This window comes from Lathyrus oleraceus, chromosome 2 (assembly GCF_024323335.1).
Source record: "Lathyrus oleraceus cultivar Zhongwan6 chromosome 2, CAAS_Psat_ZW6_1.0, whole genome shotgun sequence".
Lineage (NCBI taxonomy): Eukaryota > Viridiplantae > Streptophyta > Magnoliopsida > Fabales > Fabaceae > Lathyrus > Lathyrus oleraceus.
The window spans coordinates 5,869,033-5,886,812 of record NC_066580.1 but is presented as its reverse complement, the minus strand read 5'-3'; the positions used below and the strand labels follow the sequence as shown (position 1 = coordinate 5,886,812).

At 34.5% G+C, this 17,780-nt stretch overlaps 1 protein-coding gene across 2 annotated transcripts; it reads left to right on the top strand.

Moving 5' to 3' along the window:
• Positions 1 to 507: 507 nt before the first annotated feature.
• LOC127117556 (protein transport protein SFT2) lies at positions 508 to 4,808 on the top strand. 2 transcript variants are annotated; one of them, XM_051047613.1, is made up of 4 exons: positions 508 to 952; positions 3,567 to 3,834; positions 4,014 to 4,118; positions 4,484 to 4,808. In XM_051047613.1, the coding sequence occupies exons 1-4, from the start codon at positions 750 to 752 to the stop codon at positions 4,592 to 4,594; spliced, it is 687 nt and encodes a 228-aa protein (XP_050903570.1). In that variant the 5' UTR covers positions 508 to 749; the 3' UTR covers positions 4,595 to 4,808. The 2 variants fall into 2 exon arrangements, with proteins under 2 accessions (XP_050903570.1, XP_050903571.1); XM_051047614.1 differs by having other exon boundaries at positions 4,389 to 4,493.
• The last annotated feature ends 12,972 nt before the right edge of the window (positions 4,809 to 17,780 follow it).

The following is a 17,780-nucleotide window of genomic DNA, read 5'->3' as shown; positions in this document are numbered from 1 at the left end:
CAAATTGATGAATGCTAGTAGATCTCATCCACCATACGAACTCAGATCCACTTGTCAGATTCCTATCAGATCCGTCGTACCCGAATAGAGGATGTTGCACGAACTTCCGTCATCCACGAAGAATCCAGTTAGATTGCGATCAACTATGATGGTCGCAAGAATCAGAGTTAGATCAACGTTTGGAATTCCGTTGATCTTATCGCAATCTATGCATCAGTCACAAATATAGTGATACGATGAAGGATAAGTGCTGGATGATACGATATTGTGGAATTTATTAATCGATAAGGCATGACAAATCATTGATTCAAGATATGTATCAAAGATTCTAGTCATAACTACCAGAATTATTGTCTCTGCTTCTTCTATTTCAATTATAAATTTGATTTCTAATCAACATTAACCTAAAAATAAAAATTAGCCAAAGATGATTCCACATAAGACGCCAAGTTCGGGAACCAAAAATCTCTTCATTGTACTTAGATATTAGATATTGTTACTTACATGGTTTTAATTCTACATTTTAAACTTAAGTAAATTGCTCACATTAGTATTTCCAAAAGTTCCATTGAGGTCTATACACTTCCACAACCACCCCGGCACCTACTGCAACCGTCAACCGCTCACACATTATATTTTCCATTTCTTTCCTTTTTCAATTCCCATTCTTCAACAGCGTGTGAGTCACACCACCACCTTCTCTCAAAACCCCCAAAAATGTTGTAAATATCGACCAAATTTTTCCACAAATGGAGGGTTGGTTCTCATCTTCAACCTCACCCAGTGACGATCAGCAGAAACCAGCTTCCTCCTCTTCTTCTTCTTTGCTCGCTGATTGGAACTCATACGCTACATCTCAACAGGAACAAGACCCTTCCAATTCCGCCATCAGCTTCGATCTTGAATCCGCTGTTAGATCTGCTAACAACAGTGTCACTGGCACTTTCAGCGTGTAACTTTTTCTACTTAATCTTCATTCCAATTGCATTCTATATACGATTCAATTAGGTTTTCTTTGATTTTTGTTTGCAGCATTAGGAATCAGTATTATGCTAAAGTGTGTTTCAATTCCGTAAGAGTAGAATTATAAATGCTTCATTCGATTCACGAACACAACACGTTGTGATCTGATTGCAAATTAGGCTTTTGATTCTTTTGTATTCTTATTCCGTTCATAACATTGCAAAAGCTCATTGGGAAAATTATACGGATAGACAAAATGCTGTAGAAGTTTGGTTTTTAAACTGATTAATTATGACTCCTATGGACTCTGATGTTAAGCTTTGATTAGTTCAGGGAGAGTGAATTGGATTCCGGAAGGTATATGAGAGTGGTTGGGAATGAGTTGTGATGATCCGACTCGGTGTATTGCTCATTGTAAGTGTTGTTAGCTAGTTTCTTAGTTCTCCTTGAAATAGTCATTCATAGTTGTTAGTTGTCCCTCAATAGCGCACTATGTAGCACGACACCTCTGAAAAAAAGCGTGTCCATGTCCGTGTTGGTGCCGGACACCCGCACCGACACTTGTGATTACGTTTAATTTATTTATTTTTTCAAATTATTAGTCGGTGTCGTGGTCGTGTCCGTGCTTCATAGATAGCACAACATTGTGGTGTGATAATAGAGGAGCAGATCAAAGATCCCCCTAGCTACTATTTCATTGTTATGTTGCATTTTTATTTGTGGGAGAGATCTCAAACTTTGCTGTTTTGAGACGGTAAGGTTTTCAGAAACCTTCTTTTGCTCATGTTGCGTGCTCGTTTCTTGATGATTTAGGGAGAATATTAGGATTTTGTCCCTCCTTTTTTCAGATATAAGAGTTAAATCCTTTATTTCTCTCATTACATGTTCAATCAAAGAGCTTCCATATGTAAACTTCTGTGCTTCCTTCTTGCTAAGCCCACTATTGTCTGATGTCATTTTGGTTGAGTTTGCCTGTTTTTGCCATCATTTTGTTGACTCTTCTTCACATGCTCTGTTTTTTATGTATGATAATCTTTCTTATTTTCCCTTTCGGCTCTTTTGATCTACATCCTCAGTTATTTACTTACAAGTGTTTTTTAATTGATGTTCCTTTTTATTTTATGGTTCTCTCAAATTACTCAACCTTGTTTAGATTTTTCAAAGGTCGACTTCATTATTGCTACTCTCTCATGCTCTAGTTTCGAGATTATCAGTTCGTAGTCATCATTTCCGTGATTATTGTAAATGCTTAACTTAAAACCAATGAATGTTTATAAGTTATGACATACCTTGAATCTTGAGCATTAATGTTATAAATTACTCAACCTTTATCTAAAATTTTAGTGTAGTGGCCATCCTGCTGTAGTGTTTTTGGCGTCAGCCTTTACTTGCTACTACCTGGGACTATTAACTATGCAGTCAGTGTAGTATAGTAGTTCAAATTATTGAGATACTACACAAATGGCTCTCCTGGAAGAGGATTGATCCTTGATAATAGAGACTATACTGTTTTTGTTGCCTACACAGATGTAGACCCCAATGGTATATAGTAGGCCGTCAACTTTAGGTTACTGTGTTCTTATTTGAGGTAATCACATTTCTTGGAAGAACAAGCAGAATATTGTTGATAGATTTAGTGCAAAGGCAGAATAATTAGTTATGACTCTTATCACACGTGAACCCATATCGCTAAAACAATCTCCTTTTGAACTAAAATTTTGTGAGTAAGGACGACGAGTCTTATTTCTCCACCAAACATTGTCTCTAATCAAGTTTTTCATTAGCAAACAAAACATACTGAGATAGGCTATAACTTATCAAAGAAAAAGTTATATCTAAAGAAATGATAATATCATATAATCCCAATGAACAACTGGCAGATATGTTCATACATGTCACAAGCTTGATGCATATATCATATGTGAACTAGCATGAAGAGGAGTGTGAAGATTCACCATGCTTCCTCTTCTTATGCTTAGTTTTCAGTTGTATTTAACACATAACTAGTTAGTTATACGTTTCAAGTAAAACGAAAACCATCTCTTCTCTTAGAAATGGTTTAGCTTATTTATTCTTCCTATAAATTGCAGACTGCAATTTTCTTATTGTGCATCTAATCACTACATGTTATATTCATTATTCTTAAGCACATCAGATTAATCTTTGGGTACTCTTTTAACTTTTCATTCAACAATGTAATTTTTGGATAGTTGATTCGGTGTATCATGACTTTTATTGACTTGTTATGGTTGAGTTTTGGTGTCTATAACACTTTTTATATCAATGCATTGCAAGTACATATCAACTATCAAGCCTTTGATGTGATTATGCGGAAAAACTGCCTGTTATTTTCTGTTTTTTTATGGATGTGGCTGAGAAGTCATTGTTACTATTCTTTAGCTTTTCTTCTTGATGGTATAATTCTCCATGGAAAGAAAATATAATAGGCTGGCACAACTTACTTTCTTTCTTTTTGCATGAATTGTTTGCATCACAGTGAAAGATCATGTTGGGAAGAAGCATTCCGTAGAACAACCACTAAACTGTTTTGCATGAAATTATGACCTCAGTTAGTTAAACAGTTTTCTTTTTATAATCATTAGGGTTTCTAAAAGTGTGAGAGATATACCTGGAAACTTCTCATCTGCGACTAGCAATGTTCCTTCTGGAAAAGCTCTCCTGTATTTTGGTTTATTTCTGGCTAGCGGTGTCTTCTTCATTTTCATTGCATTTACCTTGTTCCTGCCTATCATGGTGGTTATGCCCCAAAAGTTTGCTATATGCTTTACGCTTGGGTGCGGGTTTATTATTGGATCGTTCTTTGCTCTAAAAGGGCCAAAGAATCAGCTTTCTCACATGATGTCGAAGGAGGTAAGTTACCAGGATTTCGTCTCTATTTGTTTTCAAGCTTATAAAATAACTGCACATTTCATTATTTATATGTTGCTTCAGTGAGTTCATTTGAGTTCTTAGTATAATAATCCCTATGATTTGATTGCATTCTTTTATGCCTTCTCATGACTCTGTCCCCTTTTATGAATTTTTTTCAGAGGCTCCCATTCACACTGGGGTTTTTATGCAGTATGGTTGGCACCATTTATGTATCTATGGTGTTACATAGCTACATTCTCTCTGTTGTATTCTCTGTTGTACAGGTATTAATTTCATGGATCCTTAATAAGTTGGCTCCCATTAACATTTGCTGTGGATTTGAAGTATAGTGACTGTACAGTAAAATCTTGAATTTAAATAGAAATTAAATTTTTAGTGGCTGGATTTATGTGTTGATGGGTGTTGGTTCCATGACATGGTTCCAGCAACTAGAGTGTAGCAATAGATCTTAGATATTTTTGCATATACTATTTATTCCGTTTCTTCCTAAGGTTAATCTTGTATTGAAAGTGATGCTTTGATTATACTTGCAGGTTCTTTCACTTGGATACTATGCTATATCATATTTATTCCGTTTCTTCCTAAGGCTAATCTTGTAATGAAAGTGATGCTTTGATTATACTTGCAGGTTCTTTCACTTGGATACTATGCTATATCATATTTTCCTGGTGGATCTGCTGGAATGAGATTTTTGACTTCTGCTTTAACATCCAGAATAATGACTTGTTTTGGGAGGTGATTTGGTTTTGGTTATTGTTATTACTTTTTTTGGGAGGTGATAATGCTGAGATGAAACATCATTTAACATGTCCTAAGATTTCATTCAATGTTTGTTGTTATCTCTAAAAGAGAAAGTTGGTTGATCTCTTTGCCCAATGTTGCAATCGTTATTGCATGCTAATGGGTATGCATATTGGTATCTATATGGCATATGGTTGCCGAGGGTTTGACAATTCTTTTTTGATACATAAAGATAGGGTCTTGAATGAAGTGGCTTGCCAGATTCTGTTTATTATGTGGCAAACCCAATAATTTTGCAGCAAATCTAGGCAGGTTTAGAATATTCTCACCAACCAAAACGTAAATGTATCTATTTTCCTCTCTGTAACAAAAATATAAGATACCATTAAGCATCACTGCCGTGCACTTTCCTTATCCTTATTCCTAACATAGCATTTTAGGACTATAATAAGAATCAATTTGAGTAGGGGAGTGCAGTGATGCAATTTATCATATGGGAGTGAATTGAGAAACTCTATTCTTTGAGTGAACACTTGATGTTTAGTTGTTGGGCCTCCTTCCTATGAGATAAGTGCTGCACACGAATACATTGAGAATTATTTCTTAGGCATCACGAGGAAATTGTAAATGTCTATCAGTTCGAGCGTTTGGAGCGTTTGCACATCAGAACCAAAAGCAAACATCAAAAATATGTAATTTGATAAAATTAAATTAAATTCATAACATAGTATAAGTATTACATAGATGATTTTAATATAAAATGCAACATTACACTTCAATATCTAGGTGGACACTTCAACATCTTAAGAATATCTTTGATCGATCTTAAAATCGTCGTTTTCAATTCGAGCGAAATTTTTGTTTCGAAACGGAAAAATATATTCCATATAGCCATTACATTTGCATCTGTCTTGTGCTCAAAGTTGTTGAACTTAATCTTCCCTTCGTTGTTAGTCGACGGTGAACGGTACATGAGTTTCATAATTCTTTGATTGTCTGCGTAAGGTAGGTGATCATGGATTTCGTCTTTAATATCTATAAGAGATGTGTAGTCGATGAGTTTAAAGTTTCGTACGGGAGTTCTGTGTTGGAGAAGGAGACATTTGCGGCATATAAGTTGATGATTATTTGTGAAATTTGAGTCATTTTCAGTTTGTGCGAAGAAAAAAACAATGACACCTTAATTTATAAAAGTTGTAGACAATTGCGGACCGTTCACAATTTGACATGCTTATTTCGAAGATATATCTCTGATTCTGCACCCTATTATCTTGTTCCAGAGATGCATCTCCGAAACCTCTCTTGAACATGTTTGAAAATAAAACCTTTTTAGAACAATTTTTTTTTTGACAAATGAACAAATGTTGTTATGGGAAAGATAAAAAATGTATTAAGACATAATATGACAAATTGAATAAATTAATCTTCATTAATATTGAGACACAATAACTTACACTTATTTGTCAAACTAAACGCGAAATTAAAATGAATTTAACCATTTGTCTCTGACTAAATCTATGGGCGGTACCTCTTTGACTTTTGTGCATTTGATTCTTTTTCAATATTGCTCAATTTTTGAAACTGTTGCATCCTTTCCATAAAACAATCCGACCAAGTCTCGATTTTTATTGTTGAATGAGCCGTCCACTCTAGTAATGTAAATGGTATAAGACATTTCGATTTCAAATAAACTTGAACAAAAATATCGTGATTTTGAAAGCCATCAAATACACATAATACAATCATTTGGATTTTGAGGTGGGGCGATACACAATGGAAAAAAGGTTTCTGAAAAAATATATAGTGTAACATCAACACACACCCTATCATACACACATATTATAAAGTGACTCCTTTTAGGGAAGCGCATCCATTCTGACTCCAATGCCGATCCACTAAAGCAAGGGACAAGAGACTCATAAACTTCATTGAATCGTTCTTTCTTTTCGTACAATTGTGTGTATGATTGTTTATGAGTCCTCAACTATTGGATAAGTTGATGGGGGATAATTGTATGATTATCTCCTCCTTTACATAGTAAATCCGAAACTGCTTCATAATCGCAACTATCGTCCCCCTAAACATTGACGATCCGCTCGATGTATTTGTGCATAAAAACGTGCATCTCATCAATGAATGAAATTTTTGGTGGAGGCAGCATAAGAGGTGGTTTGCTAATGTGAACTCCTTTGACAACACTTTTTTGAGATTTTGAAGTTGGTGACTTGGGATAAACTTTGTCAACATGTTCAAAATATGAATGAGGCCATGTAGTTGAATTGTCATTTGGTGTAGGTTTGATTTTCTCCAAAGCACCTTTTGTTTTTACCTGTTGAGAGGGTGGTTTCAAGTCGGTGGTTTCCGGATAAACAATCTTCCTCAATTGTTCTTTGATGCCGAGTTTCTGCTTTCAAAAATCTCTCTTGTATCACTTCCTATTCGATCAAAAATAGAGATCTAATTTACCTTCTTTCATGACACTATCATCATCAAACCTAAGCCTCTTCCAAAGAGTAAAAATCTCGCATCCATTCTTATCGGACTACCAAGTTTCATCTTTTTTGCAATAACACAAGCACATGGGAGTCATATGTTTTCACAATTGCGCATCCACACTTTGCGCTACCGGAACCTACATTATCAGCTCGTTTAGCCCCGTGAAAAATATTACTCAAATTCGCTCAAGATATGTTGCCGGCCAACTGAGAATACAAATTGTTGTCTTTAAATTTGTGTTCCAAAACCATGATGCTCCGACCAAATGATGTTTGTATCTCATTATGTTGGTTTTAAATCATTTGGTTCAAGGAGTTCCAATCGCTATACAAATCACCCTTACTATTTCCCAACCAATTTTTCAAAGTAGCATGCGCAGACTTAACTGTGTTAGTTGTTGTATTTCTAAGGTGTCTAACCTTATCAGTTCATGCACAAAGAATTTTCTCCTTCACCAAATCATGATACTTTTTACACACTTTTCTGAAATGCATAACAAATTAGACATATAGTTCTTTTGTGAAAGAATTTACTATATCATTCCAGGCATCCATTATTTTTTCCACAACCACACCTGCCTTCACCATTTTCCATCTTCAAACTCTATCTGTTTTGTCTCTACCACGAGTTTAACTTGACTTCTCACATTTTTTGTTATGTGATACTTACAAAGTAATGCATTAGAAGTAGGAAATACCTTTGCAACCGAATTCATCAAGGAGTTATCACGGTCGATAACAATCATTTTAGGCATCTCACCTTGGTTCTTCAACAGTGTCTGACATACCTCTAAGGCCCAAGTAACATTATCCTCTTTTTTCACTCTCTGAAAATGCAAATCCAACAAAAAATATCTTCTCAGTTGAAGTAATACCAACTATCTCCAATAATGGAAATCTATACTTATTGGGCTTGTAGGTTGAATCAAGTATGAGTACAGTAGGAAATATGTTGAATAAATTTATGAAATCAGGATGAGTCCAAAGTATATCTCTAACAATAATTCCATCCTCGCACGTTCGGTACCTAGATACGTAATTGTTATCATCCAACATTTTCAAGAGTTGTTGCATTTCAATTCTATCCCCCATAAGCGCTTTGTTAGTTTGATACCGAATATCATACACTTGCTTTCTATTTGATATATTTTTGGGTCTTTTTCATTTCAATGTTGCAAGTATATTTTTTGGTTGAACCAAATTCAATGTCATGTCAGCAACACATTTCTTCTCTTCCAGCATGAGCCGACTGCCGACTAATTTTTCACACAAATCATGGTTATGCAAATCACATATGACATTAAATCTCTAGTTTTTGTCTGCCAACATATAACCACACACCTTAAAGGAACACTCATATTTTCTTGAACTGATGTCGTCTCTTTTAAAATTCCAGAGAGGAGTTCTATATTTCCCGCTTCTTTTGCGTGTCATTGTTACAAAAACACATCTTTTATCCGAACCATTATCGGGCCTTCTGATAACCACACCAAATCCAAGTTTGAAGACCTTCATACGAATCCATTGAAGCATTTGATCACGAGATTCAAACTCTTGCTCGCTTTTAAATTGGTTGCCAATATCTACCGCCTTCAGAACAACACATTAGACATTCAGAGAAACAACTTCTTTGGGGAAAACATCGGGGTAAACCATGTCTAATGAAAACAATTACAACATAACGGTTTATAAGCGTCCACGGCTGAAAACATAATTGGAAAATGAACATAAACTACTTCCAAAAATGCATCTCCAGAAAAGTTCATACTTGTTCCGGAGATACATTTCCGGACAAAACACACGTTTTTTCAAACAAAGAACATGATTGATGTGAGCAATTCAATGTGAAATAAATGATATTTACCTTAAACTCTAATTTCTTTTACTCCCTTTGATGTGCTGATTCAAAAGATTGGAGATTCAGAGTGAAAAAATGGATTTAGAATGAAGGGGTTTTTGATGAGTTTTTAGAGGAAAACAACAATGACAACAATGGTCGTGTGATCATGCAACTGTGTCTTTTATCAGATTATTCGGAAGATTCATCTCCAAAAATATCTGACTTGCAAAGGTGACAAAATATTTTAAAATTTCACCCAATCATTCGGATATACATCTCCGGAATGTTTACTGAACTGATCAATTATGAATATATTTTTTGAAATATTCCGGAGATGCATCTCTGAAATAAAAAAATCCAATTTATTAGGCGTCACTCAGAATGATCTGAATTGAGTGTGTATTTGATGCGTCCGAAGATACATCTTCAAAAATTAAAAGATATTTTAGAATTTTTGCATGATACCTAAAAAAAATATATAATGTATTAAGAAATCCCCCAACATATATATTGTTGTCCCCGATATATAACAAATTTGAAATTAAAAAATACGTTTCATTGACACTTCATATATGAGATGAACTTTTCTAATTCCAAAAATTATTTTGAATCAAATTTTATTTTATGGATAATGCTAACTTATGCCCATAAAATATATGTTAAAAAATTTAGAAATAAAAAATTCGTATTAAAAAAACATCAAAATTATTAATTATAAATATATATTAAATTTAATACATAATTTTTAATAAAATTTTATTATATTTATCTCTTAACTTATCCCAAAAATACAAATTAACATTACCCTTATTTTATTAATTTAATTATTATTACATAGATTCAATAAAAAGGGTGATATTTTGTTCACACACATCTCTATTTAAAATGTGGGAAGAACAAAATTGTTTTCTTGATATTTTAGCTTACCATAATGTCCCGTTTAAATATTCAAACAACCTATAAAAAAAACTCTAAATGTGTATTTGATTATTGTAGCACCTAACAAACTTTTAAGCATTGGGATTTATTGAGTCATCAACTTTTTAGTTTCATCACTATATAATTCTTATCACAATGTTTGTTATAAGTTTCACTAATCATCTTTTTAAAGCTTCAATAACTAGATTCTCTGAAATGTTGTTATCGGTCTTTAGCTGAAATATCGTTATCGGTTTATTCACAACCACAATGTTAATAGTTTTCATTCTAGATGAAAATGTGCCTATCTTTTTAAATGAAAAGAGATGTCAAAGAAAAATGATGAGGTGAGTAACCTCTAAAAAAAAAAGCTTCAACGCTAGTGTACTTTATTTATTTCCAAAGTACCAAAAAGCAAAAAAACTTTAGCAGTGGGCATGGAAAATGATTAGACATGTTCAAAGTAGTATGGTTGGGGTAAAAGGGTGATATTTTGTTCATACTTTTCATCCATTAACTCTAATAATTTAAGCTTTGAAAAGTTGTTTGGAAACAAACCCCCGAAGTTAAGGATATAAAGACAATGATGATGGGATCAGACAATGATTTGACCATTATTTTGGTGGAGGGCGTGATGATAATTATGCATGCATGTATGAACACATGAGGATTATATACGGCTATTAAGGCATAATGCTGTTTTAATAATGGAATTATTGAGAGGTACATGGCATTAAGGAAAAATTAAGCCTGCAACTTAGTGGAACACTTTGAATGGTTTGTAAAAGTTTAGTATATAAAATACAAGTTAATTAATGAATCCAAGATGTAAAGACTTCATTCATTCATTCATTTAGAGGGTTCATTCACTTAGTGAAATAAGTGTTTCAAATTGCAATTGTGGTTGCCACGATGGTCACACTACAATTATCTTAAAAATATTTGTTTGATATTCAGAATAAAAGATATAATATAATAACAATCATACTATTTCTATATTTCTAAAAGGAGTCTTTCCTTTGTGAGCTAGATGTAGTTTCAAAGAAGAGATTTGTCTCCATTGTATTTTGTGACTGCATAGATATTTAAAAAATTTAGCTACAACTTGATTATCCAGATTTCTTCTTGAATCGAAATTGTCATTTTTGGATCAAAATCGAGATTCATCATATCCATTATAATCTATTTGCTGCGGGAATTTGGTGGATTTGGAGAAACTGTAACGCTGTATGCATCTCTCACGATATTCTTCCATGATATAGACTCTCATTGACTGCCCATTCTATGGAAGATTCTTTCATCATTTACTCTTGGAACGATTCAGGCTTTTAGGAAGAATAAGAAAGAGAATAACGTAGAGAAACTATATTATAAAAATGAATTTTATTAAAGTGAAGTTGCTTCTTTTTACAATTTACAAGATGCAACATCTAATTCAATCAAATACATGCTTACATAATTTGGCAACTACATGTTGCATTCGATTTTGTCGAATACAACTAACATCTAATAGACTCACTATTTCAACTAGGTGGAAGACACCTATGTCGAATACAATATTTTCTACAAAACAATGAATTGCATATTCTAACACACCACCTAATTTATGTTTTTGAGACTTCTCATCCCAATGCTTCTCTTCAACTTATTGAACCCGACTTTCTTCAGAGGTTTGGTGAGTATATCAATTAGTTGTCACTATGTCTTGCAATGCTCAAGTTTAAGTTTCCCTTTATTTACTTGATTCCTAAGAAAATGATGCATCCTCTCTATGTGCTTACTTCAACCATGACACACATGATGATTTTCCAAGGCGATAGCTGACTTGTTGTCGACAAAAAACTTCATTTTCTTAGGTTACATGATCTTGAGCTCTTTGAGCAGCATCTCTATCCATGTTGCTAATATGCTGCATACATTGCAACCACGTACTCAACTTCACAAGATGAAAAAACCATAATGCTTTATTTTCTTGAGCTCCAAGAGATTAAAGCAACTCCAATCATGAATATGTAGCCTGCAATACTCTTCTTCTCATCTTGATCTCCACTGAAATCTGAATTAGTGTAGCCATGTACTTATGCATCTGTGCTAGTATTCTTTCTCTCTGGCATCAGCAAACCATGATCAATTGTACCTTTTATGCATCTCGACACTCTCTTGACTACAATGAGATAACATTCTTATGGCTTCTCCATGAATCTGCTCAATAACCTGACACTTTGACAAATATTTGGCCTCATATTGAATATATACCTTAAGGATCCAAGAATTTGCTTGTACAGTGTTGCACCTAAAAACTCATCATTTATATCCTTTCTCAACTTTCCTCCAGTCTCTAGTGGTGTGACAACTGCATTACAATTACTCATCTTGAACCTTTTCAAGATATCTTGGGCATACTTCACCTGGCATAGAAACACTCATTCACTTGTGTCTTTAAACTCCATCCCTAAGAAATATGACAAGTTTCCTAGGCTAGACATTTTAAATTCATGCATCAGTTTCGACTTGACCCCTTCTATTTATGCTTCATCTGCACCTGTAATTAGCAAGTCATCCATATACAAGCATATAATGACTCGAATGAGCTTGGTTGCATTGTTGACATATAGTCCATGTTGTGAGATGCATTTTGAGAAACCTACTTTGATCAGGAAGATATTTGTTATCTTATTCCAAGCCCTTGGGGCTTACTTCAAACCATATAGAGCCTTCCTCAATTTGTACACCTCCGACTCCTACCCTTTAATTTTAAATCCTGGCGGTTGAATGACATAGATCTCCTCTTCCAATGGCCCATTCAAAAATGTTGACTTTACATCTAATTGATGTATCTTCCATCCTTTATATGTTGCGACCGACTTAATAATTATGATGCTTTCGAGCCTTGCAACAGGTACATAGACTTCGTCAAAGTCAATACCAGGTTTTTGCAAGAAACCTCTTGCCACCAGTCTTGCCTTATTCTTGTCAATTTCACCATTTGACCTTAACTTCAACTTGTAGATCCATTTCATATCAATTGACTTTTTGCTTGAATTTTCAACAAGCTCTCATGCCTTGTTCTTCTTAACTACACTGAGCTCTTCTTGCATGGATGTCAACCAATTTGAATCTTTCATATCTTGATCCAAATCAATTGATTCTGATTCACCCATCATCATCACTTTTTCTATGAAGTCACCACCTACATCGATTGCTTGATCTAGAAATGTCTCATATCCAACTAGCCTTGTTGACTCAATTCTCATTCTAGTTGATCTTCTAACATTCTACTAAGGTGGTTCTTCATTTCGATTGGTTGTGTGTTTAGTTTGTTAGTCTTCTTCAAACACATTTTCACATGTTTCTTACTTATGTCGAACTGACCCTTGAGTTCAATTCCATCATTTTCATTCGTCTACTAGAACATCCCTACTGATAACTAGTTTACCATAATTTGGTGAATACAACTTATATGCACCATTAGAATGATAACCTATGAGCACCATGGCCTGACTTCGATCATCTAACTTCTTCCTCAATTGCTAAAGTATATTTCTGAAACACATTGATCCAAATACTCTAAGATGACTAAAATTTGGCTTCAGTCCTGTCCATGCCTCATAAGGTGTCTTCTTGACTATCTTCATGGTTAGACATTTGTTTAGAATGTATACTGCTGTCGAAGCCGCTTCACCCCAAAATCTCTTTGGCATTTCTTTAGCTTTCAAATACTCCTAGTCATGTTCAATATACTTCTATTCTCCTCTCAGATATACCATTGTGTCGAGGTGTATATGGTGCAATAACCTCATGCTCTATACCTTCCTCATTGAAAAATCTTACAAATTCTCTAGAGGTGTATTCACCCACACCGTCAGTTCTCAGTTTCTTTAACTTGCATCCACTTTGTTTCTCGACATGAAACTTAAATTTCTTGAGCTGTGCGAATACCTCACTCTTTCTTTCAATATGGAAAATCCACACATATCTGGTGAATTCATCTATGAAGGTTAGGAAATAACAATTACCTCCATTCGACGTTACTTTAAAAGGTCCATACACTCCAGAGTTAACAAGCTTTAACATTTCTCTCAACTTCATAGATAAGTCATGTTTGGATGCTTTCCTAGCCTGCTTTACTTTGCAACATTCCTCACAAACCTGACTTGGTTCCTTCACTTGAGATAATCCATACACCATCTTCTTCTAGTTGAGCATACATAAACCTCTGAAGTTTAGGCGTCCATACTATGATGTCATAGCCAGTTCTTGTCTTCAACAATAGTCAAAGCAAGACATTGATGATTAACCATGTTAATATCTACTTTGAAGGTTTTGTCATATGAAAATGGTGCTTTTAGGATCATTCATCCTTCACCATTATACACCTTCATCATATTTTCTTCCAACTTCATGTTATACCCTTTAGCAAGTAATTTACATATGATTATCAAATTAGTTGTCATCGAGTATACATATAACACGTCAGTAATATTGGCCCTCTTACCATATTTTCTCACCACAAATATGTTTCCTTTTCCACTTGATATGGCATGCCTGTCATCTTCAAATCTAATCACTTTTTTGACTGATTCATCTAACTTGGTGAACCCGTTTTTATTACCAGTCATATGGTTATTGGATCCTAAATCCAGGTACCACATATTGGTTTGTTCATTATTCTACTGAGTATTTTCCATGAGTAGCATATCACCAGAGTCACTTCCTCTAGCATGTGCATATTGCACTTTGTCATTATCGTTTGCTTTTAATTCCTTATTTCTTCTGCAATCTCGAGCATGATGACCAAATCCTTGACAATTGTAAAAGTGTACCTCTTTCATGTCAACTTTGTTCCTCGAATACTTGTTTCCCATGTCTTTCTAGGTTGAATCAAAGTGATTCTTTGAATTCTTGCTTAACTTATTATCATTTTCAAGATTCTTTCTTAGTTACGCCTTTTCATTTGCAAACTTCTTGATGAATCTTAATTGCAATGCCTGTTCAGCCACCTTCTCCCTTTCCGAGTTCCTCTATTTCAGTCTCATCCCACGAGCCTCTAATGAAGCTTGATGTTCTTATAACTTCATCTCACTTAGTTTCTCGTGCTCTTTAATAGACACTACAATATAATCAAAATTTGCAGTCAGAGATCTCAACACTTTCTCAATCTTCTGCAGATCATTGATCGATTTACCACACACCTTCATCTAGTTTCTGAGTATCACTAATCTTGAGAAGAAATCATCAAATAATTCATATTCTTTCATCTGTGTAATCTCGAATTGCTTTCTCAATGTCTGCAACTTCACCTTATTCAGTTTTTCATCTCCTCCGTATAAGTTATTTAACTTGTCCCATTCTCCTTTGGACTTATCTTCTTCAATGATCTTCTTGAACACGTTAGGATCCAAACATTGATGAATCAAGAATAAATCTTTTCCATATTTCTTCCTTTGTTCCTTGTGCGCAGCCTTCTGAACATCATTCTCATTCGCTTCCAACGCATGTATTCCATCATTCATGATTCTGGCCACATCTTGAAATATGAAGATGACCTTCATTTGTGCAACCCACATCCCGTAGTTCCCCAATTTAAAAACCTGTAGATTCGTTGGAAGTTGTGTTGATATTGTATTATTGTTTGCCATTACAGATTTTCTATGAATCACAATCAGTTTCGTTGGTAGAAATTTTTTGGAATAATTAGGGGTTTTAAGAAGAATGAAGAATAAGAAGAGAGAGAATACGAGAGATAAACTATATTATGAAAAGGTATTTTATTAAAGTGAAATGGATTTTTTTTTACAATTTACAACGTTACCTGTACATATAAGGAACAAAACATACAAACTTACAAGCTGCAACATTTGACTCGGTTGAATGCATGGTTACACAATTTGGCAACTACATCTTGTATTCGTCCCTGTCGAATACAACAAACTTCTACTAGACTCACAACTTCGACTAGGTCAAACACACATATGTCGAATACAATATTTTCTACAAAATTATGAATTACATATTCTAACACTTGCTTCAACAAACCTCAAACTGAGCACACACAAAATTTCTTAATCTCTTGGAATTTCCAAAAGTACTCTTCCACCATTGTTAACTTAGATGAAAGTTGTAGTGACACTCCAATTCATACTAGCTTCGGTTGTACCTTGCGCACATCGAATGGAACTTGGAAAGGTGGTTTCTTTGGATTCATCTTAAATTCTTCTGATATTCTCAATGCAAAACTTTAGGCCATATTCAAAGGCCTTTCTATAGCTAAAGGTATCACCATTACTGACTCAGCATGCTACTCTGAATTTTCTCTCACTATTAGTCTCATTGAGAACCCCTTGAATAAGTACCATAAACATACAGTGTTGATTCAAAGTATTAAAGATATTACCCTATAAAACACCATATTCAGAGTCATCCACATTCTTAGAGAAGGCAACCAAAGTCTTTATTACATGGCAACGCTCAAAACCACAAATGACATCGATCTTCTGATTCACCCATCTCCTCCTCAAGGTCTGAGTAAAATCCTTGCAGCGGAAGCGACTAAAACTTCCTTTTTAAGGATTAAGTTTTTCATTTTTTCCTATTTCTTTAGCCTTGTAACAAAAAAATATTATATCTAAGTAAGTATCTTTCTAAGAGGATTGAGTCTCGGAGATTGATTGCTAATACTTTTGATTCCTATCTTTGGAAAGCTATCACGGATTTACGTATCGAAATAGACAAATTAGCTTTTTGGGAAATTGATAACGAATCTTCTATTAATGTGTGGGATGATGCGTGGGTTGCTCCAGGGGTGTTCCTTAAAGAGCATGTTCCTCAATAAGTTATTTCCAGTTTGAATCTTTGTACTTTGTCTGACCTCATTACCTCTGAAGGTTGATGGAAGTGGACATTGCTGTGCGCAATTCGTCCTCAATTTATTTTAGAAAAAAATTGCGTTATTCCGCCTCCTTTGACTTCATATGACACCATTGATTCTTGTTTTTGGGGAGGTACAAATTCTGGAAAGTTTTATATATCTAGTTTGTATTCTTACCTTAGTAACTACTCTAAAGAATCCTCCTCAATCTTATGGGATTCTATTTAGAATTTGCATGTGCCTGAGCATATCCGTTCTTTCATTGGAAACCTTTCTATAACAGTATTATCACTAATTCTTATCTCAACTAGTTGAATTTGCGGAGCAATGTTTGTGACATCTATGGCAATCATCCAGATTCCATTTTACACGCTCTTTGGGATTGTACCATCCCTGAAAGAGTTTGGTCTGAATGTCACTTCATTTGGTTCTGGAGACACAAAATATTATGATTAATCAAGCTTCATCAATGGTGAAGCATAACAGAGGCATGTTGTGAACTGATGTGGAAATAACAGAAGAAGAAGAAGAAAGAAGAAGAAAGAAGATGAGATGAAAATATTGTTATATTCAATAGAATGCTTTACATGTGGCAATGTATTGCCTTATATATTGCAACCTTATCTCATAACTACCAATCACAATAGAGTAAACTTAACTAACTAATAACCAACTGTATTAGCTTAAACTATAGTGATTAGCATGATTAATCTCAACAACCCCTTTCAAGCTAAGCATGGTGAATGTTGATAATGCCAAGCTTGGAAATAAAATTGTTGAAGGTTGAAGTTGGTAATGCCTTGGTTAAAAAATCAGCAAGCTGCTCATGAGTAGAGATAGGTAGGAGTCGAAGTAATCCTTGTTGAAGCTTCTCACGGACCAAATGACAATCAATTTCGAGATGTTTAGTTCATTCATGGAATACCGGATTGGACGCAATATGCATTGCGCTTTGACTGTCGAAATAAAGAACGGGAAGTTTGGCACACTTGATGTGCAGTTCCTTCATGAGAACTATCAACTAAAGCAGTTCACATGTGGTGAATGACAGTGCTCGATACTC